This window comes from Hyaena hyaena, unplaced genomic scaffold (genome assembly GCF_003009895.1).
Source record: "Hyaena hyaena isolate Hyena2069 unplaced genomic scaffold, ASM300989v1 scaffold_164, whole genome shotgun sequence".
In the NCBI taxonomy this organism is placed as follows: Eukaryota; Metazoa; Chordata; class Mammalia; order Carnivora; family Hyaenidae; genus Hyaena; species Hyaena hyaena.
In genome coordinates, this window is record NW_024080796.1 from 333,385 (window position 1) to 361,240 (window position 27,856).

A 27,856-nucleotide genomic window follows, 5' to 3' on the forward strand; every position below is an offset into this window, starting at 1 on the left:
TCTTCCCACTCCTTCCGTCCTCTGGAATCCCTGTGGCTTTCCTAGCACTCACCAGACTTGACTTTATCAGAATCCCTGTCCAAAGTCACTGAGATCAGTTCTTTTGGCCTCCACTCCCTCATCTGCAAAAGTGGATTAATAGCACCAACACCACTCTCCATCGGTGTTGACGTGAGGATGAAACAATTTAGCTCACATAATGAGTTTACCCTGCCTGGTGCATGGTAATCCCTCACTAAGTTGTAGTGGCTTTATTGTCTTTTAATGTGGGAGCAAACTGTCGGCAGTTAAAGGAATCCCAGCATTCCTTGTTAGAACTCTGAAAATACTTCCCCATAGAAACACTGTTCTACTCCGTGATTGGATTCTGTACAACTATTATCACCCCTAATCATTCTATGGCCCCGGTGGTTCAGCCTAAGCCTGCAGGTTAGATGGGTTCTCTGGGACTGGCCTGGCAAAACTAATCACCATGAAGAACATTACGGCAAGGAAAAAAGGTAAGTTATAAACAAGTCCCTTACCCATGAACTTTTGAGGGGTGCCTGGGTGGCTCAGTCGGTTGAGCATCTGACTCTTGATTTCAGCTCAAGTCATGATCTCAGGGTCAACAGATAAAGCCCCACATCCAGCTACGAGCTGAGCATGGAGCCTGCTTAGGATTCTCTCTCTCTCTCTCTCTCTCTCTCTCTCTCTTTCTCTCCCTCTGCCCCTCCCTCATTCACATTCCCTAAATAAATAGATAAGTAAAATTTTAAAAATAAAAAAAAACAAATAAACTTTGGAAATAGAACCCACTCTTAAGTTTGATATTACCTAGAAGTGAATGTTATGAAGGCAGAGACTTTGGAGATCGCAAATGTACCAGCCTGACGAATGGTAGCTATTCTGCTGACCTGAACTCTTTGAGCAAGAACCTTATGAATGAGGCCAGATGGCAGAGAGACTCAGGGCCAAGGGTAGGAAGCAGAACTGTGTTGTAAAGAAAACTAGGTAGGCCTTGGGGGAGACGGGTCAATGGGAGACCATGGTCAATTCTTGGGTATGCCATGGCTGGGGAGAAGTCTTAGACAGGAGCCTGAGAGCGATACGAGAGGGGTACCTACTTGATGCAGAGAAGTACATGAAAACAGAAAGGTTGTGGCCAGTAGCTTGTAGAAGTCTGCCTGGGACCCAAACAGGAAAGGAATAGCTAGACCGGAATTTGAAAGTGAAACAGAACGGCCAGAAGAAATAGAAAAACTATAGCTCCAAGCTTAAGAGCCTAGAAGAGATAGATTCAGGGCCTTTATGTGGAAGTGCTCAAAAAGGTTTGAGTATCACTATAACCCAGAAGCTAAGCTCAGAGGTTTCAGCACACAACTGTGAGACACTTGGGACTTTTCACTGCAGTAAAGTTCAGCATGAAGCTGACGTTCTAGGTGCACAGGATGGCGATGAGCAGAACAAGAAACGGTGAGAGGGGGGAATATTGCAAGAAACACAGGCAGTGGGGAGAGGGGCCGGCTTTTTATGGAGGTACCGTCTCTTCTGCACTCTGGACTGGTGAGAGCCAAGCCGAGACCCAGCTGTGCCCGGACTCAGGTCTGCTGGACTTGGTCTCAAACCTGTTAGTGCACCAGGCACCCCTCACATCTGCTGTGTCTGGAACTACACCTGGACCCTAACGTGGCACCAAGATCTTTCAGGATGTTGAAATGCCGCTGGCTAACAGGGAATCTCAGGAATGTATCCTATATTCCCGTCTTCCGCATCCCCAATCCTGATGACACCTTTCCTTGAACAACTTCACTGATAGAATCTCACTTCTCATGAGACACCCATCTTCTTATTAAACGACGGTCATGGGGTGCCTGGGTGGCTCAGTTGGCTAAGCGATCGACTCTTGATTTCAGCTCAGGTCATGATCTCCCATTTCATGAGATCGACGCCCCTATTGGGCTCTGTACTGACAATGTAGATCCTGCTTGGAATTCTCTCTCTCCCTCTCTCTCTACCTCTCCCCAGTGCATGCACACACTCTCTCTCTTTCAAAGTGAATAAACTTAAACTTAAAAAAAAATTAAAAATAAATAAACACTTATCACATGAAGAATTCCCCCCAACCAGATAGATCAGATCCACCCCCTGGAGGCTTCTAGTGCCTGGCCCTTTTTCTGTTCTCCTGAACTAAGAAGCTAAATCTAATCATTCCTCCCCAAGACACCCAGTTCCATTCTGCTAAGTCCTCTCTCTTCTAGGATAAATGGTCCACATTACACAACCTTAAAAACCAAGGCAATGAGCATTTCCTGATGGCCTTCATGTAAGCAGACCCCAGTGCACGTGCAAAGTTGAATAAATTGTCTCTTTGTTCTTTAGGCAAACAAGGTGAAGACAGAAGCGGGGATGGTGAACTCTAATACCAAGAAGACTGATAAGTACTGTAAAAAATGTTCAGAACTTGCTGTGGTGTAGCTATGGGGAAAGCATAGACCAGTTCACCTTGGGGATCTGAAAAGACTTCTAAGAAGAGGTGGGAGTTGAGCTGGGGCTTGAAAGCCTTTGACAAGCAGATGCAGGGAAGGAGGCAGGTGGGGAGTGAAACAAGCAGAGGACATGGGCTTGAGGACCTTGGTTCTCAGCTTCCTACTTGACCTTGAACATATTTAAAATGAAGGCCTTACACGCTCTTACACTGTTGGTGGGAATGTAAACTGGTGCAGCCCCTCTGGAAAACAGGGTGGAGGTTCCTCAAAAAATTAACAATAGAACTCCCCTATGACCCAGAAATAGCACTACTAGGAATTTACCTGAGGGATACAGGGGTGCTGATGCATAGGAGCACATGTACCCCAATGTTCATAGCAGCACTCTCAACAATAGCTAAATCATGGAAAGAGCCTAAGTGTCCATCAACGGACAAATGGATCAAGAAGATATGGTTTATCTATACGATGGAATACTACATGGCAATGAGAAAGAATGAAATCTGGCCATGTGTAGCAGTGTGAATGGAACTTGAGGGTGTTAGGCTGAGTGAAATAAGTCAGAGAAAGGCAGATACCATATGTTTTCACTCATATGTGGAACAAGAGAAACTTAACAGAGGACCATGGGGGAGGGGAAGGGGGAAAATAGTTGGGGAGAGGGAGGGAGGCAAACCATGAGAGACTCTTGAATACTGAGAACAAACTGAGGGCTGATAGGGATGGGGGGAGGGGAAGGGGGGTGATGGGCATGGAGGAGGGCACTTGTTGGGATGAGCACTGGGTGTTATATGGAAATCAATTTGACAATAAACTATAATAAAAATAAATAAACATTAAAAAATTAAAAATAATAAAAATAAAATAAAACAAAGGCCCTAAACTAAATGATCTCTAACGTCTAGTGCTAGAAACCCAGCAGGGTGTGAGTTTGAGCATTCCGATTGAGGCAAGAGTCCAAACCTGTGAAGCCCTGGCCTATCAAGGGAGTGGCGTATGTGTTTGGGACAGGCGGTGAGGGGACAAGGGGAAGATAATTTATTCACTATTCTGCCTGTCACACTGATACAGCACCCCCTCACCATTCTGACTGTGTCATTTTGGGACACTGACAATGTCCTTAGATGGTGTCCTTCTTAGAATAGCAGTTACTATGAGCCAGACACCTTTGGAAGCATTACGTATTTACTTCGATTCTGCACAACAGCCCTGTGAGATAAGTACACGTTTTATTATTCTCATTTTACAGATGAGTAAACAGAGGCACCGAGAGATTAAATAACTTGCCCGAGTTCATTGAGCAAAGATTTGAACTCAGATAGTCTGCTTTCTACTTTACTTCTTCAATAAAAAACACAAGGCCAGGGCTCCTGGGTGACTCAGTCCGACGAGCGGCCAACTCTTGATTTTGGCTCAGGTAAAGATCTCCCAGTTCATGGGATGGAGCCCCCGCATTGGGCTCTGTGTAGGCAACGTGGAGCCTGTTTAGGATTCTCCCTCTGCCTCTCTCTGCCCTGCCCCCACTCACGCTCTCTCTCTCTCTCTCTCTCTCTCAATAAATAAATAAACATTTTTTAAAAACACAAGGGCAGAACTGAGCACAGCTCTGTAGGCATGCTCTACCTCACTAGGGTGACAGTACCGCCACACTGTAGCTTCTTTTGCATTCCCATTAACCCAGCCTGAGGCAACATCAGACGCCATGCCACATCAATGATTCACACTGAGCTGGAAGTTACCTAAAGCCCCTAAAATGTGGGGCGCCTGGGTGGCTCTGTCGGTTAAGCGTCTGACTTCGGCTCAGGTCATGATGTCCCAGTTAGCGGGTCCAAGCCCCGCGTCCGGCTCTGTGCTGACAGCCAGCTCAGAGCCTGGAGCCTGTTTCAGATTCTGTCTCCCTCTCTCTCTGACCCTCCCCTGCTCACACTGTCTCTCTCTCTCAGAAAGAAATAAAACATTTTTTTCAAAAGCCCCTAAAATGCTTTTGACAATAACTGCTCTTAAACCAGGTCATTCCCATTCTGTTCCCATGCAGTTGATTAGTGAATCCCAAACACCAGGCTGTTCGTTAAGCCCTTTAGATGCTCGGCTGTAGCTCCTAGTTTCACCCTACAATAATTTTGAGACACGATATGTTATCCAATGTTCTCATTCCCAGCTTAGTAATAATACAACATGAGCAGCTAATGGTTAGTGGAGGACTCATTAACTAAATATGTTGCACATAGTATCTTCTCTAGCAGTTTCGTCGTTACCTGAAGTCTTTTGTGATTGTTGCTGCTACAATTATGCTCATTTAAGGGAGCAGAAAGTCAAGGCTAGTGAAGTTAAGAAACTTGCTCAACATCCAATCAGGAAGTGACAGACCCAAGGTTCATCCCCAGGATCGTCTGATTCGGGGGTCAGAACTGATTGATACACTTTCCTGCCTCTTTGCATCATCTAGAAACTTGCCATTATCTAAGTCAATCACAAAAAAAAAAGGTCAAACAGAATCAAGGACAGAACTCAGAGGTAAATTATATCATTCCAGGCATATAGGAACCAATTATTCATGTAGTCATACATTGATTGAGGCATTTTTTACATAATGTTGAAAGGCCAGAGAAGTTTAGTGATTTGCCCAAGCTCAGACACTTAGGGAAAAAAGGAGATGAAAAAGAAAACCATCACGGGCACATCGGTGGCTCAGGAGGTTGAGCGTCTGACTCTTGATTCTGGCTGAGGTCATGTTCTCGTGGTTCCTGGGTTAGAGCCCTATGTGGGACTCTGTGCTGACAGTGTGGAACCTCCTTGAGACTCTGTCTCCCTCTCTCTGCCCTTCCCCCCGCTCACTGTGTATCTCTCTCAAAAATAAATAAGTCAACTTTAATACAAAAAAAAAAAAAAAAAAGGAAAACAATCCAGAGCGGTCAGGCTGTTCATTCCCTCAGCACACATGTTGAGTATAAATGAGTATAAATATACCCCCAAAGTGTTGCAATTACAGTGTCACCTAGACTGCAATTCTCCAACTTGTTTGCACATGTCTCATGAACATCTTTGTCAAAAACCTTGCTGGAGCAAATGTGCACTTGATCAAAGACACCCCCTGACCCCTGGGAGATGGGATGAGTTTGCCCTGAAGGACTCTCAGGGAACACACGGAAGGAAGCCCCCATTCTAACAGTTCGTAAATCCTCCTTTTAGTAATGAGGTCTAGGGTGTTGCAGGGAATCACCAGAGGTGAGCTTTCAGGGGGCACGCCGGCTCCCGGAAAACTACACAAGTCATCTCCAGTCATCAGGTGCCACTCGACACTGGCCCCGCGTCTCCCCGCCCTGGTCGACACACCTCCACCATCTCCTCTTGACTGAAAGCTTCAATTTTTCTCAGACATTGCCAACTGAGATTCTTTTCCTTGGTAAGACAAGAGAGAAGTCCAACTGAACCAGAGTGGTTCAGTCTTCTTTCGGCTTTCTGTTGTTGTAAGTGAATCTTAAAAAAAAAAAAAAAAATCCTTTCTTTTATAAACTATTTGTAAAAAAAAAAAAAAAAATCCTTTCTTTTGTCGTTAATATTTTCAAGAACTTCAGCAGAGATGGATGCTCACTCCGGGCCCGTTCCCGTTCCCCTCTTTTGTATTTGCTGTCTGTCCTAGCCAAGGACAGAGACTCTCTTCTTGCCTGAACTTCAGCCAGGCTCCTCTGAGCCCACTGAGGGCCCCATCCTTGGGCATTCTCTCCCAGAGCCCAGCTTGAGCAGGAATGCTTTCAGGTGAGTTTAGCCACAATCTCCCTCCCTGGATAGCAGATCACCCTTGATCTCTCTGACCAGATTCTTCCTTGCCAGCCACCCCCCAGGGAATGTCTGGCCGCCCCGGCCTGCCTCCAGCAAGACGCCTTTCAGGTCAGATTAGTCAGATTCCCCCTTATTCCTGATTCTTCTTCTTGGCAATTTTCTATCCACTGGCCCCATCTACTTTGCCTTGTGGTTAAATTAAGAGCTAAGCCCCACGTCCCTCCCCGCTACTGCAAAACCTCACTGCAGCCCCTACACCTCATCCTGAATATCATCTACCTTATCATTTTAACAAGTTATAGAATAACTTTTTTAACACCTCTTTTGCACACCTTTTAAATGTGTTCATCTTTTGTTTTTAACATCAGTTTATTTTTAGAGAGAGAGAGAGAGAGACAGAGGATCCCCGAGCAGGCTCTGCCCTGTCAGCACAGAGCCTGATGCGGGGTTCAAACTTGATCTGTGAGATCATGACCTGAGCTGAAATTTTAGCTTAACTGACTGAGTCATGCAGGCTCCCCTATACATAGGGCACCTGTGTGGTTCAGTCAGTTAAGTATCCAACTTTGGCTCAGGTTGTGATCTCACGCTTCATGAGTTCGAGCCCTGTGTCAGGCTCTGTGCTAACGACTCGGAGCCTGGAGCTTTCAGAGTCTGTGTCTTTCTCTCACTCTCTGTCCCTCCCCCACTTGCACTCTGTCTCTCTTTCAAAAATAAACATTAAAAAAAATTTTTTTTTAAGTGAGAGCTCATGCAAGAACTTCCTTTTGACCTCAAAATCAAATGTCTTCCCTTCTACTTCTTAGCCAGTAAGAGGCAGAATCGGGATACAGCTCCAAACTGTCTGCCTCTACAGCCTGAGCCCTTATTATACTATATTATTTGTACATGAGTTATTAACTAATCCATTAAAAACAACCAATACCAGAACCTCAAGATCTCTATCCCAATGCCTCTCAAGCAATTAGACAATTAAAGAAGAATCTGAAGGGAACATGAGGTGCAGAGAATTAAGTGATTTAACCGTTAGGAGATAATTTTTTTCAAAGGTAAAATAAACAAAGCTGGGCCCTCGGTAAAGTGGTAAGGAGTTTTAAACAGCAATATACTATTGCTATAGGGAAAAGAGTTCATGTGAACTGAACTAAGCTTCGATTCGCCCAGGGATGAGTGGGTACTTTAAATGGGGACTGAGGGAGGAGAGAGCCAGTAAGCAGAACAGAGTGAAAATGACAAGAAAGGAGAGCTGGCCCATGTGAAACTATCTGGGTTTGTCAGGTTCCTATCCTCCAACAGACACTGGCAGACAGGGGCCCAGGGCTCGGATGTTGTCTCGAACAAACTCAGTTCTCTTGTGATCCTTGAGTTTTCTGGGGCAGCCACTTCAAGGGAGCCGAGCTTAAGGTCATTATAAGGATGCTACCATGTGCTGTTGGAGATTATGTTAGTATTCCACTCAAGTCTTTATAGGCCAAGGTTGAGGCCTAGTCAAACAAGGGCTCAAAGGAGCCTGGCTAGAATGTGGTCAAAGAGAATCTTATGTGGGTCAACTCCTACCAATACAAAAGAATGTGTCAAATATTTTATTTACCTCATGAATGGGTGGTGGGACTGGTATAATATGACAACTAGTTCAAAGGAGAACTCAAAATGCCACACATCTATAGTCAGTTAAGAAATGCTGGAACGGGGAGGCCTGGGTGGCTCAGTCAGTTAAACGTCCGACTTTGGCTTATGTCCTGATCTCACGGTTCGTGGGTTCAAGCCCAGCATCGGGCAGGCTCTGTGCTGACAGCTCAAAGCCTGGAACCTGCTTCGGATTCTGTGTCTCCCTCTCTTTGCTCTTCCCCCACTCATGTTCTGTCTCTTTCTCAAAAATAAACATTAAAAACAAATAAAGAAATGCTGGAATAAATTGACAAATAGAGGCAAACTGGAAAAACAGGTCAATATCCACGGGACAATCAGCAACCCCATTCCACAGGAGTCCATCTGCATTTTAATGGAAGGAGCACTTTGCATTACCACCAGTCTCCTGTAAGTCAGCCTTTGTCTCTACAGAGCTGTAAAATAACCCCATCAGAAGCAAGCAAAGGTGTACACATCTGTAAAATCAAGTAATGTCCAAAGGTGCCAGCATTCCATTGAATGGATATCCAATAATGTCTTTCTGTCCCCTCCAGATCCTCATGGTTTTGCCTCCACCTGTCGTCTCGTTGTTCCATATACCAAACCCAACAGCAGTAAAAGTGCATCCAGAAAATCAAAAAGATGATTGAAAAGCATCAATGGTCAGGGATAGAGCCACACAATGAATATTAAGCAGCCAGTCGGTTTCAGTGGTTAGGTTCCTGACCTCTGAAGCCTGGTGGTCTAGGGTCCCTCAGACCCCAACATGGCCACACGCGGTTGTGTTACACTAGGCACTTTTACTCAGCTTCCCTGTGCCTCAAAGTCCTCAACTGTAACATGGGCATAACAAGAAGTACATATTCCATAGCTGAGTTAATCACTCATAAAGTCTCAGTGAATTACAGATGTCATCCTTACACCTGTGGGAGCCTGTGACCATGAAAGCCCGCCTATCTTTAGTCTACAAGGCAATGCTCAGCGAGGCCAGAATTCTATCTTCAGGATCACAAATTCTACACTAAGGTCAACATTAAGTCTTTCGCCCAAGGTTCCCATTGCTTCTAGTAGAGGAACCAGTTCCTGTCTGCCAAGTGCAAGATTCAAGTGTAAGCAAAAGTTATCACCATTGGCTCCTTTGACTGGAGAGATGACATTAGCGTCAAGTATGAGGTTCTCCTTGTTTATGAGGAGTGTGGAGCCAAAGTCAAGGTAGTGTAAGTCTGCTGTCACAACTAGCCTCTGCTTCTGTGCCAGTGTGGTCTCTGTACCAGAAGCATCATCCATCTTCTCTCCGGTCATAGCAAGACCCCCAAACCAGCACTTCAAATCTTTTATTTTGTCTTCACTCAGACATTCTAACCACCACCTACAGGTTCACCTTGCAGGTGTCGAGGAGGGGAAAAATCTCTTTCCTTGGCCTCTTAGGTACTTCACATATGACCCTGTAAATTAGACAAAGGCAGATTAACAACAGAAAAACAAATCGAAGTTTGCTAACAGGTACAGCTTACATACACATGGGAGAAACTCAGTGATGAGTGACTCAAAAGGGTGGCTAGAACTTGGTGCTTGCATAGCATCTCAACAGAAAACAGTACATCTATACAACTACAGCAAACAAAGAAGCAGTTGTTAACAGACGTGCAAGCACTCGCTGAGGCTATCCCCCGGGGCTCAGAGCAGAGGGAAGAGGCACAAATTCTCATCTGTGAGTCTTACCCAGTAGAAGCTTTTGAGCGCACACTTCCCTATCTGCTGCCCCAGGGTCTTGCTTCTAATTAGCACAAACTTAAGTGTTAACTGCAAGCCTTCCCGGAGCCTGAAAGAGCTGGTGGGCACTTCCCCAGCTTTCTCCCTCCTACCGGCTCCAATGATAAAACCGAGATGCTGGTATCTCCTCGGAAGGATCTTGTCAACACATGTAGTGCCCCAACCTTTAAGGGTGCCGCCTGAGGGATGGGACGCCAAATCACCCAGCTCTGATAGCTGACACAGCTTGCCTCTGCCTCCTCCCTCTAGCCCACTCCTGATCACCGGTATCTCCCTCCCTGGAAGGAATTGTACACATGGCTGGTACCCCAGCTTTTACAGATGCCAGCCAAAGGACAGGCCCCCCCAGATCACCTGGTTCTGAAGGCAAACAGGGCTTGCATTCACAAATCCCACAGGACTGTAGCAAACAATGAAGCGCTTCTTAATGGGTTCAAGAGCATCCACCTTCACAGATACACACCTAGGTCCGGTACGGAGGGAGGGAAGTGGGCAAAAGAGCCCATCTCCCAGTTTCTACCAGAAGAGCCCTACTATATACTTTCCCAGCTGCTGCCACAGGGTCTGGCCCCCAGTCAGCCTGTATCCAGATGCAAACTATGATTTTCCCCTTTGAGACGCTGACAGGTTTTGGCATACCGTCAAGTCCTGGGAGCCACGAAGAAAAAAGCATGGGTAATCACAAAGGTTTGGAAGACAACCAATAACCTTTAGTAAAGAGATTGAATCTGTACTCAAAAACCTCCCAGCAAGGGCGCCTGGGTGGCTCAATCAGTTAAGTGTCTGACTTCAGCTCAGGCTCAGGTCATGATCTCGTGGTTCATGAATTCCAGCCCAGCCCCGGGCTCTTTACTGACAGCTCAGAGCCTGGAGCCTGCTTCAGATTCTGTGTGTCCCTCTCTCTCTGTTCCTCCCCCCCTCTCAAAAATAAACATTAAAAAAAAAAAAAAACCTCCCAGCAAATATAATGAAGATGGCTTCCTTGGTAAATTGTACTAAACACTTAAAGATGAATTAATACCTATCCTTCTCAGTCTCCCAGAAAAACAGAAGACAAGGAAACACTTCCAAACTCATTTTATAATACCAACATTACCCTAACACCAAAACCAGACAAGAACCCTACAAGAAAAGATAATTAAAGGCCACTATTCCTGATGAACATAGACGCAAAAACCCTTTAAAAATGTTGGCAAATTCAACAATGCATTAAATTCAACAATGCCTTAAAAGAATCAATTCACTATCACCAAGTAGGATTTATTCCAGGGATGCCAGAATGGTATCCAATCAATGTGATATACCACATAACGAAAGGAAAGATAAAAATCATGTATCATCTCAATAGATGAAGAGAAAACATTGGACAAAATCCAATTTCTTTCATGATGAAAACTCTCAGCAAATCGGGTATATAAGGAACATACCTCAACATAATAAAGGCCAAATATGACAACCCCACAGCTAGCATCATACTCAGTGGCGGAAACTGAAAGCTTTTCCCCTAAGATCAGGAATAAGACAAGGATGCCCACTCTAGCCACTTCTATTCAACGTAATATTCGAAGTCCCAGCCAGAGCAATTGGGCAAGAAAAAGAAAATCAAAGGTATCCAAATAAGAAAGGAAGAAGTAAAATTGTCTCGGTTTGTAGATGACATATTATTACTCTAAAGACTCCGCCAAACAAACAGACAAACATACAAACCTGTAAGAGGGATACCTGGGCGGCTCAGTCAGTTGGGTGTCCAACTCTTAATCTCAGCTCAGGTCTTGATCTCGGGCGGTGAGTTCAAGCCTCACATTGTGCTCCGCACTAGGCGTGGAGCCTACTTAAAAACAAACAGGGACGCCTGGGTGGCTCCGTCTGTTGAGCATCTGACTCTTGATTTCAGCTCAGGTCATGATCTCACAGTTCATGAGTTCGAGCCCCACGTTGGGCTCTGCTGACGACACAAAGTCCATTTGACATTCTCTCTCCCCCTCTCTCTGCCCCTCCCTTTCTTACTTGCTCTCTCTCCCAAAATAAATAAACAAACAACCTGCTAGAGCTAATAATTCAATAAGGTTTCAGATACAAAACTCAATATACAAAAATCAGTTACATTTATATATACTAACAATGGACTATTGAAAAAAGAAAACAATCCTGTTTACAACATCCCATTTACAATGGCATCAAAAATAAAATAGTTAGGCATGAATTTAACGAAGGAGACAGATTTCATTCAGTTTCATCATTGAGCTGACTGCTCCACTCTGTCTTCCTCTGTCTCTCTCCTCACTCGCATGTGCTCACTCTCTCTCTCTGAAAAGAAAAAAAGAAAAGCCATTCTTAATGTTTTAATACCCCTTAAATTGACTAGACTAGCACATGTTATGTGCAATAAATATTAGTTTGCTGGTTAAAATCTACTTTGAGTCACATAGAACAACTTTCCCATAACCACTGTCCATTTGTTTCTCATGGACTTGTTTGCCCAACATCTAAACGGCCAATTCTTCCTTCACTTTTATGAAATTAGCCTTAATTCCTCTTTCTCCACCTCACACTTCCTTCATCTTCATGTTTTACTGGCCAGATCTCAAGGTTTCATGATCACACGGATGGCCGTAAATGTCTCTTTCGGTTAAGAATCTGGAGAGAATGTGAAATCATATTTAACTATCTTCTTTCATATACATAGAGAATTCTATCTTTAAAACGTGAAAAAAAAAAAAGAGGGTCACCTGGGTGGCTCAGTTGGTTAAGCATCAGGCTTTGGCTCAGGTCATGATCTCATGGTTCATGGGTTTGAGCCCCGCATCGGGCTCTGCACTGACAGCATGGAGCCTGATTTGATCCTCTGCCTTTCTCTCTCTCTCTCTCTCTCTCTCTCTCTCTCTGTCCCTCCCCTGCCTAAAACATTTTTAAAATAATAATAAAATTGGTGAGGAGGGAATGAGTTTTGTGGCTTCTACAACTGGGGTTAGAGTCAGTTTTTCAAGGTTTGCCAGTGGTCCCATTTGAATAGACTGAATCACAGAGGAGGGGTAACATGATATAGTGTGAGGGGCTAGGAGACCAGGGTTCGGATCTCAGCTCAACTGACAGGGACCATTAGCAAAATACGCTGTTTCCCTGAGCCTGTTTCCTCATCTGTAAAATGGGGGCCGTAACACCTGCTTCTCAGTGTCATTAAGATTAAATGTAGACAAGAGCTGTCGTATCCATACTAGGTGGTCAGTAAACATTTGCTGACCCAATGAAATGTAAAGAACTTGAAGAACTACCAGGAAAACACCCACCTAATTGTCCCAAAGGGCAGTGAGAGTTTTTGATAAAGGAGGTAGAACTACTTTTAGTCAAATTACATGGGCAAAGGTCAACCCCTCCTTCAGTTAAAAAGCTGGGGGCAGGGCTTAACCAGGAAGTGGGAGTCTTCCCTAAGCCTTACTTCAGCCTTACTGGTCCCAAACCTGAAGCAGCTACAACCAGATGGGACCTTGGATCGCATGAGCCTCCGTAAATGAGAAGCCCAGAAGCCTGGGTGAAAGTTTCCTCTTCAGTTTTGTGGAGAGAGACTTGGGTATAGAAATACCCTTGCTGCCTACCTTGACCCGAAGCAGGAGAAACCACTGACGGCTCTGTTCCCAGGTAACACCAGGGGGCACCAGCGTTCCCAGGAGGACCCAGTTTGGGTCTTCAGTCCCAGATTTGCTAAGGAGACCAGTCTAACCAGGGGAGCGGTCGGCTTGGTTTATGAAAAAGTTCTTATCATGTGAATCTCGGGAAGCCAGATGACAGCGAAGAGTCTAGTTTGTTGGGGTTTCCAGGAAAACGACAGACAAAGATGTATTAGGTTTCTCTTTCATTTCTCCTTTGCCGTAGAAGGTTTACAGCATACAGAACGGGCTGGATCATGGATAATACTATGCGTTCTCTCTCATCGTGCGACAAGCTGTGTGACGACGTGACAGCCCACTAGTGGCCAGGAGCACACGGACACGCTGTCTCCCTCCCCTAGAGCGGGATGGGGCTGGGACACGGAATCTGGGTTTGCACCCAGGGTGCTGAGCACCTCGTGGGACTGTGGTCTAGCTCTGTCTCTCCCTCCCCTCTAGAAAGCTCCCTCCTGAGTCCCTCCCCCCGCCCCCCGCCCTGTGAGAGCCTCAGTCCTTTGTATAACTAAAGTGCTCTGAGGGTCTGTCTCTCAGGCTAGTTTCTGTTGTGGGAAGTGAAGATATTTTTAGCTCGTTTCACCATTAGGATTACAACACGTGTCGTCCTCGGAGATGGCAAACAGGGGAGAGGTGTGGAGATAGAAACATGTCTGGAGTTCAGGGAGGAAGAAAAAGACAGGTTCTGAAGGGCACAGGGAGGGGCACAGGATGCTGAGGGGAGGCTCAAGGCCACCAGACAAAATTCAGCCCACAGGTCTGGGAACTCCCCTCGGGGACGCGTGTGTCTGCCCGCGGCCCCCGGGCCTCGTCCGCACATCAGAGCCGCCGCTGGAAGCCGCCGCTGTGCTGAGCCCCGCAGGCGCCCTGCGTGGCCTTGGCCTTCGCACGGGGCGGACCTGCACCCAGCAAACTGAGCTCAGTGCGGCCCAGCTTGCCTCGGGCGACCTCCGTGCGGGAACCCGGGGCACGAGTGCTTATCCATTACCTTCCAGAGGAAGGGAAGTGAAATCCAACCTCCACGGTGAATCCACTGCTAAAAATCCCCCGAAGTGTGGCTGTCAGGTGATGACAGCTGAGGAGCTTCCCGAAATTTCGGACTTCCCAGCTGAATATGCAGCGGCGCCCACACAGCCCTCTGCGCAGGGGCTCCCAAAGGGAGAGGGGAGACCCGGGGGACTTTGGCCATTTAGGAGCGAGAGAGGGGAGGAGCCCTCAGGGAGGGAAGAGAGGCCAACCCAGCAGCTGTATGACCTTGCTTGGGAAAGTAGGTTCGCCATAGTGTGTTATGGGTCAGGAGAGCAGACGTAGATAGAGGGCAGGAGGAGCAGGGCTGTGTACCCCGAGCCACTGAGTTAGAATAAGCCTCCCCGGTCTTACTGTGCGGCTGATCCGCCCACTCCAGGCTCTGAACCAGCCTGGGGTGGGGGAGGGGCCACCCAGAGCTGCGGAATATTTATGGTGTGAGTTTCCATAAATTCAAAAGTGGGGCTGGGGCGCCAGGGTGGCTTAGTCGGTTGAGCGTCCGACTTTCGCTCGGGTCATGATCTCGCGGTTCGTGGGTTCGAGCCCCGCGTCGGGCTCTGTGCTGACTGCCAGCTCAGAGCCTGGAGCCTGTTTCAGAGTCTGTGACTCCCTCTCTCTCTGACCCTCCCCTGCTCACACTGTCTCTCTCTCTCTCTCCTGGAAATAAATAAACGATTTAAAAAAAAAATTATTGAGGACCCCAAAGATCTTTTGTTCACGTGGACTATATCAATATTCAACATATTAAAATATTCAACATATTTTAAACCAAGAAATGTTTAAAATGTTTACTTCTTTAAAAATAACAAACTCATTAGGGGCTCCTGGGTGGCTCAGTCAGTTAAGCATCTGACTTTGGGTCAGTTCAGGTCATGATCTCGCGGTTCGTGGGTTCGAGCCCCGCGTCGGGCTCTGTGCTGACTGCCAGCTCGGGGCCTGGAGCCTGTTTCAGTCTGTGACTCCCTCTCTCTCTGACCCTCCCCCGCTCACGCTGTCTCTCTCTCTCTCTCTCTCCTAGAAATAAATAAAACATTAAAAAAAAAGTTAAAAAAAAAAAGTTGGGCTTTGACTTTCCACAAGAATAGCTGAGAGCAGAAGGAATCCAACATGCGATAAACTATGGCTGCTTTAAATTAAGCCTTAGCTACAACGTTAACAGCTCTCCCTTCATTGACAATGCGGGTCAGTAGAGGCGAAGACCCTGCCCTTGTCAAACGCATTTAAAGTGTCTGAACGGATACTTTTATGTCTCCACTATTTTATTTTAGCCCAGGGCTTTCCAGGCCCTGGTCACAGCATCCACACACCCCCTCCCCCCACTTACCCCGCTCTAGGGCTGCCTCACCCGGGCCAAGACCTGAGCTCTGCCGTGCTTTCTGCTTCTCTCTCATTTTCAGACTTGCCCTTTAGCTTGGCCAAGGGCCCCATTCCTTTCTAGCCTGTAACACAACAAAAATCCCTTCTTTCACATGGAAAGACTGTATGCTCCATTGTGACCTCAGTAATTTTCCCCTTTTCTGATCATGCTCCTGAGTCAGCATCCAGCAAACTCTTTTCTTTTCTCTTTCTTTAATGTTTATGTGTTTTTGAAAGAGAACGAGACAGAGCATGAGCAGGGGGAGGGGCAGAGAGAGAGAGAGGGGGAGTCACAGAATCCAAAGTAGGCCCCAGGCTCTGAGCTGTCAGCACAGAGCCCGACTCGTGAACCATGAGATCTTAAAGAAGACCCTACTTCTCTCAGTCAGTCACACACACACACACACACACACACACACACATACACTTTTAAATTTTCTTTTTACTGTTTTATTTTTGAGACAGACAGACGGAGCATGAATAGGGGAGGAGCAGAAAGGGAGACATAGAATCGGAAACAGGGCTTGAACCCATGGACTGTGAGATCATGACCTGAGCCGAAGTCCGACACTTAACTGACTGAGCCACTCAGGCGCGCGTGCACGCGCACGCACACACACACACACACACACACACACACACACACACTATTTTAAAGTCTTCCCACTACACTAGAAAGGTTTGGGGTTTTTTAACTTATGTGCAGGTTCTTCGGAAGCACAGTATGGCTTGAGGAGAGGGCTCGCCTTCCCACCCAGGACACGGTTCTTGCAGGACCTGAGTGCGTTTCCTGCCCGGAACCTTCCTCAGCTGCCTAATTCAAAAGGAACCTTCAAATGTAAAACCTGATCACTTCTCTCCTGACACAGTACAGCTCTGGGCTCAGCTCCTGCCACACCGAGTGGGCTGCCCCAGTTCCGGCCGCCTAGCCTGCTCTTGCCTCACTCTTTCTGGCTTCTTCTCTCCCTTATGTCAGGCTGCTCACTCTCGCCCTTGGTCCATCTCACTCACTCACTTTTATCACCCTTCTCAACATCTTACGTTCCTACGGTTGCCAGATTTGCATAAAAATGCAAGACGTCCACTTTAGTTGGCATTTCAGATAAACAACACTTTTTTTTTTTTAAGTATAAGCCTGTTCCATACAATATTTGGGACATGTTTATACTAAAAAATATTTGCTTATCTGAAATTCAAGTTTAATAGGATGCTCTGTATTTTATCTGGCAGCTCTATAATCATTTTTCCTTCATGCAGCAAATATTTATGGAGAACTTACCATGTGTCAGGCATGGTGCTTGGTGCTAGGAAAGCCAGCCAGGTCCCAGCCTTCATTTCTTACAGAATATATACTTTACATACCCACCCACACACATACACACACTATACACATATATATGTAGACAAGAGGGTGGCTTTTGTGCTAAACCAGATATTTGTATGTCACTAGTTTTCTGAATTGCTGCATTTGAGGAGGTTGCTTTTCTAAACATTAATATTTACTTACAAAAAAGTAACCTATTAAAATAGTATAATTGTAATAAATAATGATGCCAATATTTCTTGAGCATTTATCATCTACCGTCCACTATTTTAAGTGTACACACACATTCTTTGTATCCCCATACAAACTTGAGAAAGCAGGTTTTTTGGTTTGTTTTTGTTTTTTGAGAGAGAGAGAGAGAGAGAGAGAGAGAGAGAGAGACCGTGAGAAGGGGAAGAGGCACAAAGAAAATCGTATGTAAGCTCCATGCCCAGTGCAGAGCTCACCTCCATTCCAGGCTTCATCTGATGACCACCGTGAGATCATGACCTAAGCCGAAATCCAGAGTCAGACACTCAACCAACTGAGCTACCCAGTCGCCCCTAAGTAGGGTTTTTTTTTAAATCCCCATCTTGTAGATGGGAAAACGGGGGCACGAATAAATTAAGAAACGTACCTGGTCACACAGCTAGTAAGCCGATGGCCCGGCATGTGAACTAGGTTAACTACATCAAGAGACCAGCATGTAAACTACTACTTTGTACAGACCAACACTTGTTTTCAGTATTTTCACAGGTTGTCATTTAGTCCTCCTACATGGTCAGTGAGTTAGAGAATGTGAGTCACTTTTTATAAATAGGGAAATAACACCTCAGAGGGGTTAGTGATTGGCTTCAGTCCCCTTACCAATAAGTAAAAAAGCAGGCCTTCAACCCATCTTCTTGCTGCAAATGCTGCACTCTCCCTATACCGTCTGGAGCTTAATTGAAGCAGCAGTGATCCCCGAAGTGAGTTTCATAAATATTCCTTAATGGAAAAAAGGGGGGGAGGGGGCGCCTGGATCGCTCAGTTGGTTAAGCCGCTGACTTCAGCCCAGGTCAGGATCTCTTGGTTCCCCGCATCAGGTTCTGTGCTGACAGCTCAGAGCCTGGAGCCTGCTTCAGATTCTGTGTGTCCCTGTCTCTCTGCTCCTTCCCCACTCATGCTGTGTGTGTGTGTGTCTCTCTCTCTCTCTCTCAAAAATAAACATTTAATAAATAAATAAATATTCCTTACTGAAAGACTTATCCAGGCACTCGTTCAAACACTTAAGTTCTATTCTAGATGCTTTACAAACATTAACTCATTTAAGCTCCAGAACAGTATGAAACGGGTACTGTTAGCATGCCCATTCTCAACATGAGAAACTGAGGCACGGAGGCCAGTCACAGAACTGCCAGTGGTGGAGCCAGGATTTGAACCCAGTCTCTCTCCAAGTAGGAAAAAACGTTCCACAAGTTTCCGTCCAGTGCCTTTTTGCTCCCGGTGTTACCGTAGGCACCGGACATGAGGCTGAGACAGAGGAGCACGTGGCCTCATGGGGTTTATATTCGGCTGAGGATATATACGTATACATATATGTATAGGGGGGCACTAACACCATATCTGGAAGAGGCAAATGGTTGACCTTTGAGACCACGTGGTGGGGGGAGGGGAGAATGTGGGGGGGAGGGAGATGCAAAGGGAATCTATCTCATCATCTCAGTCCTTGGATCGACCTTTCCAAAACCTGCCAGCGACTGTATCACTCTCCCGCTAAAACTTGGGAAAGCTCTCTGCTGCCTGCATCGGCGCTCTTCAAATCTGTGAAAATAACGGGATTTTTTTTCAGATGGGATATTTTTTTTTTTAATTTTTTTTTTAATGTTTTTTATTTATTTCTAGGAGAGAGAGAGAGACAGCGTGAGCAGGGGAGGGTCAGAGAGAGAGGGAGTCACAGACTGAAACAGGCTCCAGGCTCCGAGCTGGCAGTCAGCACAGAGCCCGACGCGGGGCTCGAACCCACGAACCGCGAGATCATGACCCGAGCGAAAGTCGGACGCTCAACCGACTAAGCCACCCAGGCGCCCCTGGATGGGATATTTTAAAGTTTATTTATTGATTTATTTTGAGAGAGAGAGAGGGAGGGAGAGAGAGCACACATGCAAGACTGCGTGCACTAGCGGGGGCGGCGAGAGAGGGAGAGAGAAGCCCAAGAAGGCTCTGACGCAGGGCTCGAACTCACGAACTGTGAGATCATGACCTGAGCCGAAATCAAGAGTCAGAAGCTTAACTGACTGAGCCACCCAGGCGCCCCCAGGTGAAATCTTACACAGAATACCAAGATGGCAGGAGATGGAAGCAGACCTGTGCAAGCCAGTGGAGAGGGTCAAGGATGAAGGAAGAGAGGATGGGAAGGGTCAGAGATCCCAGGTATTTCCCTCCTGAGTTAGCCTCCCCCTCTGCCCACCCACCCTCCCCAAGAAGCCCTTCAACTGCCTCTCGAGGTCTCAGGTCTCGGGCTCCTTTGGGAAGTACTGACTGATCAAAGTGAGAAAACGCGGAGGTTTTTAGTCGCAGGTTCCAAGGCCCCCAGAGTTGGCCCCGCTGCCATTATTTCACTTGCTGTCCCTCCCTCCCCCAACCCCGGCTGTTCAGCCCTCTGGCCACTCTTCAGACACATCCCAGACTCAACCACGGTCTGCCCTCTGCGCACCCTGTTCTTAGCCCCAATACCATTCCCCCGGCCTAAACCCTTTCTGTGTGTCCAGGAGGCTTCGCGTGCTCTGACCCGGTTCCTCCTCCTCTGGAGCTGCCTCTGTGCCTTCTCTCTTCCTCTGCGAGGCTGCGCTTTCAGAAGGAACCCTGGGTTTCCCATGTCTGACTACTCCCTGCTTCTCTGCACGAACAGAATAGGTGCTCAATAAATGTTCGCCGTGATCCACCGGTCTCTCCTGACCTACAGAGAGTAGCGCGCCCACAGGTACAAGGACGCGTGTGGACTTTGTTGCTGCAGGCTCGCCATGTGCACCGTCAGTGCCCGTGACCTGGAGGAGATCCCCCTGGACGACGACGACCCGAACAGCATGGAGTTCAAAATCCTGGCGTTCTACGCCAAACACCACGTCTTCGGGAACACGCATGCCGCCGCCTCGTCAAAGCTGCCCAGAGCGAGAAGTTCGTCCCAGAGAGGACTGGGGAGTTGGCCAGCACACGAGTGGACACAGGTGTCATGGGCTTGGAGAACGTCCCCGTCCACCGAGAAGGCCGCGAACCTGGGCAAGAAAAAGTCGTCCTGGAGAACACTCTTTGGAGTGGCGGAGAGGGAGGAAAATGAACAGAGCCCCCCTATGTTGCATGTCCAGGGTCGGACAGTAGCAGAGTTTCAAGGGCCCAGTCAGCCAAGGACTCGGTCCCTTTCCAACGTGGGACCCCGTATAGAGCATGAAGGTAGGATTTGGGGGATCCTGCTCTCCCACAACAAAATCTTCCCCTTCTTTGTGTGCACAGTGGTTCATCTCCTCCCAGTTGGTAATGTGGTCTGAGGGAGGGCACTCCGTTGTGCCTCGGTTTCCCCACTTGTCAATATTCGATAATAACAGCCTTGCTTTTCTGAAGGCCAAGCAGAAAGTAAGAGAATGGCAGCGAAGGGTGACAGGACTGATTGTCCGGCTCCTCTGTCTATAAATAAGTTTGCTGCCCAAATTCCTGATCCTCTGTGCCAGAGACCAGTATAAAAGAAAGAGCCCTACATAGGGGTTCAGGCTGGCACCCTCCTGGAGGTAAGTTAACTCACCTCTCTGGGCCTTTATTTCCATCTGTACATTGGGATGTCCCACCCTCCCGACCTCTTAGGATGGATGGAAAGATCAGGTAGCTATATACAAAAATACTTCTTCAAAGTATAAAGCACTCTAGGAAAAAGAAAACACACAACTGAGAAGCATTTTGTTAAAACCTTCCCTCAGTGGGACAAAATACATTCTATTGAATAAAACATTTTCGCGAAGGGCTTTACCATGGAGACTTGCCCTCCATCGACCAGCTTCTTGCCCTTCAACAACACCTAGGACCCTCTGCCCAGATTTTAAAAGAAACCCCCCACTCCTGCTGGGCTTGGCGGCTGGGGTAGATTGTCAATAATTAGTCAACAGGTGGCAGTAATGTCTCAATTTTAAAATGGTGTGACTGTCCCGGCTTACTTGGAGCAACAATGCACGCCTGGTAGTTTTTGATCCCTCGTGATGATCAAGGAAATGTTGATTTCCCGCTAGACTTGAAAACTATTAGAACCAGGGGGCACCTGGGTGGCTCAGTCGGTTAAGCGTCTGACTTCAGCTCAGGTCATGATCTCACAGTTCGTGGGTTCGAGCCCCGCGTCGGGCTCTGTGCTGACTGCCAGCTCAGAGCCTGGAGCCTGTTTCAGATTCTGTATCTCCCTCTCTCTCTGACCCTCCCCTGCTCACGCTGTCTCTCTCTCTCTCTCTCTCAGAAATAAATAAAACATTAAAAAAATGTGATAAACTTTTAGAACGAGAGGGGAACTCCTCCTTCCATGTACCGTAGCACAAGCTCCCATTGGGGATGGTAGCTTAGCTCTGGAGCATACAGAACCGTGGGAAAGCACCTAAATAGGCTTCTCTGCTTGGCTCTCCTCTGGATTTTTCCGAGAGACAGAGGCAGCTTTTACAAACTTTAATCTTCTGGTTTCCCGAGACAAATGACACTCTGTATTTCGATAACCTGAAGTGTCATTTGACCTTTTTCACTTACTAAAATTCTGAGATCTTTATGTAGACATAGACACCTCTAGAAGAGTAGGAATGACCCTCCCTAGGGAGGTCTCGCTGTAGACACTTGGGTTCCATGTGTCTTCCCTTCCCACCTCTCCGTAGCCCACTCTCTTACTTGGCCGGTCATGGGGGCAGTCTGGTGGTTTTTCATCGGATGTGGCTCATCTCTTTTGCTACGTAAAACTCAGAGCTTCGCAGCCGGTGTCGCCTGAGTTCTTTTACCTGAAGGTCACAGTTTAGCCCTCGCTGCTGTTTGCAGGACTCAGACACCAGGCTTCAGTGAGAACTGTAAGGTCACGTCACAAGATCGAAGTCTAGAAGCGAGAGGTCTTAGGAGGTAGAGAAACAGGTGTCAGGACCAATCTTAGAAACTACCTGTGAGCCCTTATTTGTCCACAGCTAGGATTCGCTACATGTGGAATGATCCTACTCTGCCATCCCTTGGCTAGTAACTTCCAACCTCAGAGTCACCTCATATGCCAAAGTGGCTGCTGAGATGCCAGCCGTCACCTCTCCATTTCAAGCGGGGAAAAGAGGAAGCAAGTGGTGGGAGGAACAAAAGGGTGTCTTTCTAGAGACTTCAGTTCCGTTTTAGAGAGCTTTCTTGGAACTGCACTCAACTTTTCTTACATCTCACTGGCCACTCTTTACTGTAAAGAAGGCTGGGAAATGTAGTCTGTGCAGCTGAAGGCATTGCTGCCTGTGACACTTCAGGGGTCTCTTGCTAAGGAGGAAGAAAATGGATACTGGGAAGGAAAGAGTGGTCTCAACCATGGAGAAATGGTTGCCCCTTCTCTTTAAAACAAAAGCCTCGCACGGGGGTGGGGCAGGGGGGAACGCCCAGGTGGCTCACTTGGTTGAGAGTCTCATTCTTGGTTTTGGCTCCAGTCCTGATCTCATGGCCCAAATCAGGCTCTACACCACACTGGCAGCTTGGAGGCTGCTTGAGATCCTCTCTCTTTCCCTCTCTCTCTGCACTCCCCCTCTTGCGTTGTGTCTCAAAATAAATAAATGCGCTTTAGAATAAATGAATACATACATCCACAAAACCAATGCCTCCAGCCAAAGGCAGAGCTCCCCCCCCCCCCACAAAGCGGTCTCCTGCTCTCCTTAGACTTACACTGACACCACCTCCCCCCCAAATAGACCCCAAAGGATGGGCAGCCTTCCCGTCCTCTCCCCACCCCCATCCGATTTCCCCTTGCCTGTCAGACGAGATCAACTCCGACAAGAAGGGAATCTTTTCTTCCCTCAGGGTTTAAAATTAAGGTATTTAAAATGGGAATCTTATTAAGAAGGACACTTGTTGGGAAGAGGACTAGGTGTTGTGTGTCAGTGCCGTGTCACTAAATTCTCGGGAAACCAATCCTACCCTATATGGTAACTAACTAGAATTTAAATACAAATTGGGAAGAAAAGAACGAAAGAAGGAAAACGGGCATCTTCCCTAGAGCTAGTTCATCTGAGTCTAAACGTACTCGCTTCTACTTTTTCCTGTACGTCCACCCCTGCCTCCCTCCCTCCGTGCCCACCAATCCATAGAAAGCGAGACACTGTAAGCGACGGAGTCAGATTGGGTATTTCCGGGCCTGCCAATGGTCTTCTGATCGCCCTGCCACATGATGGGGGCTGGAAGATGAGGAGGGACAGCCTTTGGGGACTTCACATGCCTCCTTTGAGTGCAAGATGGACGCAGTGTGGCTTTCCGGTGGGACAGCCATGTGCTGATCACCCCAGACCAGCCGCGCAAGGGTACAGAGGGGGAATAAAAATATCCCCATCTTCTGCCGATACAAGGGAAGGCTCCCGCCAGCCCTGGGATCCAGCCTCCTTGTCAGGGGCCATCGGTGGCCAGCTGGCGGGGCTGCAAATAAGATGGCAAGTATATATTTGGTTTGGGTTTTTTTTTTTTAATGTTTTATTTATTTCTAACACAGAGAGAGAGACAGCATGAGCAGGGGACGGTCAGAGAGAGAGGGAGGCACGGAATCCGAAGCAGGTTCCAGGCTCTGAGCTGTCAGCACAGAGCCCGATGCGGGGCTTGAACCCACAAACCGTGAGATCGTGACCTGAGCCGAAGTTGGACGCTTAACTGACTGAGCCACCCAGGCGCCCCTGGTTTGGTTTTTAAAACGGGAAGGAAAAGCATCAATCTTTCTCTCCTTGACTCTCCAATTCTTTTCAATTCACTCCTTCTTATCTCTTTTTGAACCCTGTGGACCAAACATGAACGCTATGGCCTTTTTAAGAAAACCGTTATGTGTTAGTATTTTAAGGAAGGCACTGAGGACAAACCATTAGTTCCCATGGTCTTCCAGTGATGCCCAGAGGGTGAAGGGAGAGCACTACTCTCTCGTTCCCGGAGGAATCCAGGGAGAGACGGTCCGAAGTCACCTTGGCAGCTCCGTACGATGTCAAAGCATGGGACATGATCTGTCCTGGGACCCAGGCTAGGCCTCTCGTAGCCATCCTGAATTCCTCTGGGCACCCCTAACCTTCCGGCCCAAACCCCACTCTGTTGCTTTCTTCAGGTGTGTGAACAGGGTAGTGTTTTTCAAATATTAATCAGGCTTTGTATGGCATCAAAGACACGGTTTGCATCAATTTCTAAAACTTAAGAACTTAGTGACAAATCAACAGTGAAAATTTTAGTCCCAAATAACTCAGCAATACCACCTGCCCCGCAGCACCTGACCCCTCCCTTCTCCCCCCACCCCCCGCACTTGACCCCATCCCCAACGAGAGCAGAGCTGACTTGTCCCTACACAGGCTAGGACATTCAGTGGGCCACTGCCACTGAAACCTTCATGCCCCCACATGCTTTATTCTAGAGTAACGTGTGCAAATACATACCTCTTGTCCTGGATTATAAATTCTCGAAAGCCAGGGATTGCTCTTTCTGTACCCTGGGGTACATATCGGCGTTAATTGGATGTTTCCTGTTAGACGTGGTGGAGAGAGAAGACGTGTCCCTTTAAGAGCAAGGGGAGTTCAGTGTTGACTTGATAATGGGCTTGAGTAATGAATATGGTCTGAGAGCGGGGATATTTCTCTTTCCTCAGTGACCAACCCCCAAAGGCTTGCCAAACTCTTGAATGCCCTCCTCTGCACGTAGGGGCCAGCTCTCCCAAGATATAAAGGATGTCCAAAAAAAAAAAAAAGAAGAATAAAAATAAAAGCATAATGAGGATTCCCTGAAGCAAAGAACTAAGCACTTTCTTTTGTGTTTCTTCCCTTGCAAAGGGGAAAGGGGACCCTAATTTCACAAGACTTCAAAAAGAGGGTGCAGAAGGGCAATTGTTTCAAGGTGGCAGTCGTTCCTCTGTGTGCTCCGCCCCCATCCCGGCCTCTGCCAGGCAACTGCCAGAGCTTTCTGAAGAATGGCCTCCTCCGCACACACGTACAACACCCCCCAGCCCCCCGCCCCCGGGCAGCTTCCTCTCCCTCTAGGCTGGGCTTTTCGTTTGGGGTGACCGTGCATACCAATGAGCTAGACCAAGGTCTTCTGGTAAGGGCCTCTCAGCACCATTTTGTCTCGTTTCAGCCGAGGACCCCAAAGTCGTTTCCATTGCCAACCGCGTGGCCGAAATTGTGCATTCCTGGCCCCCAGCCGAAGAAGTCCACGGCCAGGCGGGAAGCCACGAGGCCAAGGGCGGTCCTGTCCATCAGTTCCTCCAGCGCCAGGGCCACTGCTCCCAGCCTCGAGCGCCCGGAGCTAAGAAAGGTAAACTCGCCTTCCACGTGCTTGGGTCTTCCACGTCCGGCTATGCATTTGTGGGCTCGGCAATTCAGGGGTCTCTGCTGCCCTGGACGAAGGGCAGGACGGCAGCCTCCCGGAGGCCCCGACCTTTAGCTCTGGAGCCCGGCGCAGGCAAGGGCAGCGTGCCAGCAGATTGAAGCGCCGTGCCGAGCTCACTGCTAAGTGCACAGTCTCGGGCTGAGAGGGAGGAGGGGGCACGGAGCGGGCGCTCAGCCCTGGCCACGGAGGGAAACGCGCTATTGGATGTAATCCTTTGGGCGACGGCCACAGGTCAGTTTGCTCGTGGGAGCTCACCAGGTGTAGACGGAGCCTGGGCCCAGGGACGCATCGCATTGCCCGGGGCTCCTGTGAAAAAGCAGGGCAGCGGCGTCGGACGCCAGGTCGGGCGCACTATGTGAAGCAGAATGAAAAGCGGTGACCAGAGGGGTCACGGAAGCCACAGCAATAGCTCGGCCGGTAGTTCCCAGCAGATGTGCAGGGACTCCTGAGGGGTGGGGGGGGAGCACGGCCACGTGCCACAGCAAGGGAAGTTCAGTCCCACTGGCCCTCACTGGTGACTGTCCCTGCTCATGGCTCTCCTTCCCCAAACTCCAGCCCAGGGGTTGGGGCAGAGGCGGCCCGGGGTCTGCAACAGCCCAAGTACAAGGTGCGGGCTGTGGCGACTCGGAGCCCCAGAAGCAGAGCGGTGAGTCCGCCTGTCTCCAGCTGCATTGTGGGGATCACAAGCTCCCCCCACCCCGCGGCTGGAGGGGGCCTCTACCTTATTGTGATCTCTGGTGTGTCTGGGTGGTGGAGCGTGGACTCCTGAACCGGGCTCAGGCTGAGGCTCTTATTCCGTGTGCACATGAGAAACGCCGGCCCTTGTCACAGTGCCCTCAGAGAGAGAGGCAGCAGCGTCAGATAAAAACTCCCCCCCAGCCCCCGGGGCCGTGGAGACCTGCGTTCTGGCTTCTCCCAGGCGACTTGAGTCTCAGACCTGCCACTTCCCTTGCCTTTCACTAGACCTTCTTGGGATGTGACGGGCTGGATTACTTTCCTGGCCCCCCTTTCCCTCTTCTCTGGAACAAACATGACTCCACGACTTCGAAGATCGTGCGGTCAACGAGAAGTGCTGCTGTATCACTAACTGGCTCTTCTCTGTTTGGATCCTGTTCTGTAGCAATGGCCAGTTTCCTCATGCTCGGTGGGTAGCATGTTTTGAGATAAGAAAAATCAAACCCCACGTGCCCTGTTCCGATGTCCGCACCGCAGGCCAGCGGGAGCTGTGTCTCTACCTGCCTGTCACTTTAGCCTTTGGAGTGGGAGCGCTTCACAACTGTATTTATTTATTCCCTTGTTGTGAAGACAGCATGCAAAATACACACGTTAGTAACTAAAATTAATCAAATAAATCAGATTTGAAAGGTAATGTAAAAAGAATGCACTCGTGGGGAAATGAAGGTGGGTTTAGGAATGAGTTTAATTCCCCAAATGCAAGCCAGGAAGACCGTACCCCTCTCTCAGATGGGGCCCACAAATTCGGCTCTATGCTTTCCAGCAGCACAAAGGGGGACTATGACCAACTGGAATTTATCACGTCCCTGTGGAAAAAGCGGGAGAATCCTACCGACAAAAAAGAAGATTCTCCTAAATGTCTTCAGAGATAGGATGATGTGTTGTGGAGCCAATATCTTCAACCACATTTTTTTAAATGTTTAGCTATTTCTGAGAGAGAGAGACAGAGTGTGAGCTGGGGAAGAGCAGAGAGAAGGGGAGACACAGAATCTGAAGCAGGCTCCAGGCTCTGAGCTGTCAGCACAGAGCCTGATGTGGGGCTTGAACCCGCTAACTGGGACATCATGACCTGAGCCGGAGTCAGATGCTTAACCGACTGAGCCACCCAGGTGCCCCTCAACCACATTCTTCCAGTAAATACAGTGGCACATTTCATGGTGAGAAGTGGGGCGCTGAGGGAAAAAAGAAGAAAGGAGAGGAGGGGTCTGCAGGAGACGGTGTCCAGAGTGGTTTGTGCCTCATCAGATGAAGCGAGGTAAGAGTTAAGTTGCTAAGAATTACAAAGCGCATGTCTCCCTCAATCCCTAATCAGGCTACAAGTGTTGTCCCGGGTGGGGGGGGGAAAGCTAAGATTATATTTTTTCTTAAAAGAACTAACTGGAATTTTCCCCCGACAGATGGAGAAGAGCAAATAATAGCCAAAATCGTTGAGCTGCTGAAATATTCAGGGGATCTGTTGGAAAGAGAGGTATGGAACTTCTTGAACTAATGTGATTTGTTTTCTGGGCCCACGCACTGGGACGGAGAACGGAATCGTACTGCAGATTGTATTCCTC

At 48.0% G+C, this 27,856-nt stretch overlaps 1 protein-coding gene across 7 annotated transcripts in view; it reads left to right on the forward strand.

Annotated features, from left to right (window-relative positions):
* Positions 1 to 336: 336 nt before the first annotated feature.
* The window catches only part of BCL2L14 (BCL2 like 14), a 34,991-nt gene continuing 7,471 nt past the window's right edge, over positions 337 to 27,856 (forward strand). For 2 of the 7 annotated variants that reach the window (XM_039239927.1, XM_039239928.1), the window contains exons 1-5: positions 338 to 500; positions 2,362 to 2,420; positions 19,990 to 20,423; positions 25,311 to 25,490; positions 27,698 to 27,768. In XM_039239927.1, coding sequence (XP_039095858.1) covers positions 2,389 to 2,420; positions 19,990 to 20,423; positions 25,311 to 25,490; positions 27,698 to 27,768 — 717 coding nt within the window. In that variant the 5' untranslated portion in view covers positions 338 to 500; positions 2,362 to 2,388. Of the gene's footprint in view, positions 501 to 2,361; positions 2,426 to 2,492; positions 2,516 to 6,045; positions 6,225 to 19,989; positions 20,424 to 25,310; positions 25,491 to 27,697; positions 27,769 to 27,856 lie in introns of those variants that run through there. The other 5 variants (XM_039239930.1, XM_039239934.1, XM_039239931.1 and 2 more) reach the window with 5 other exon arrangements.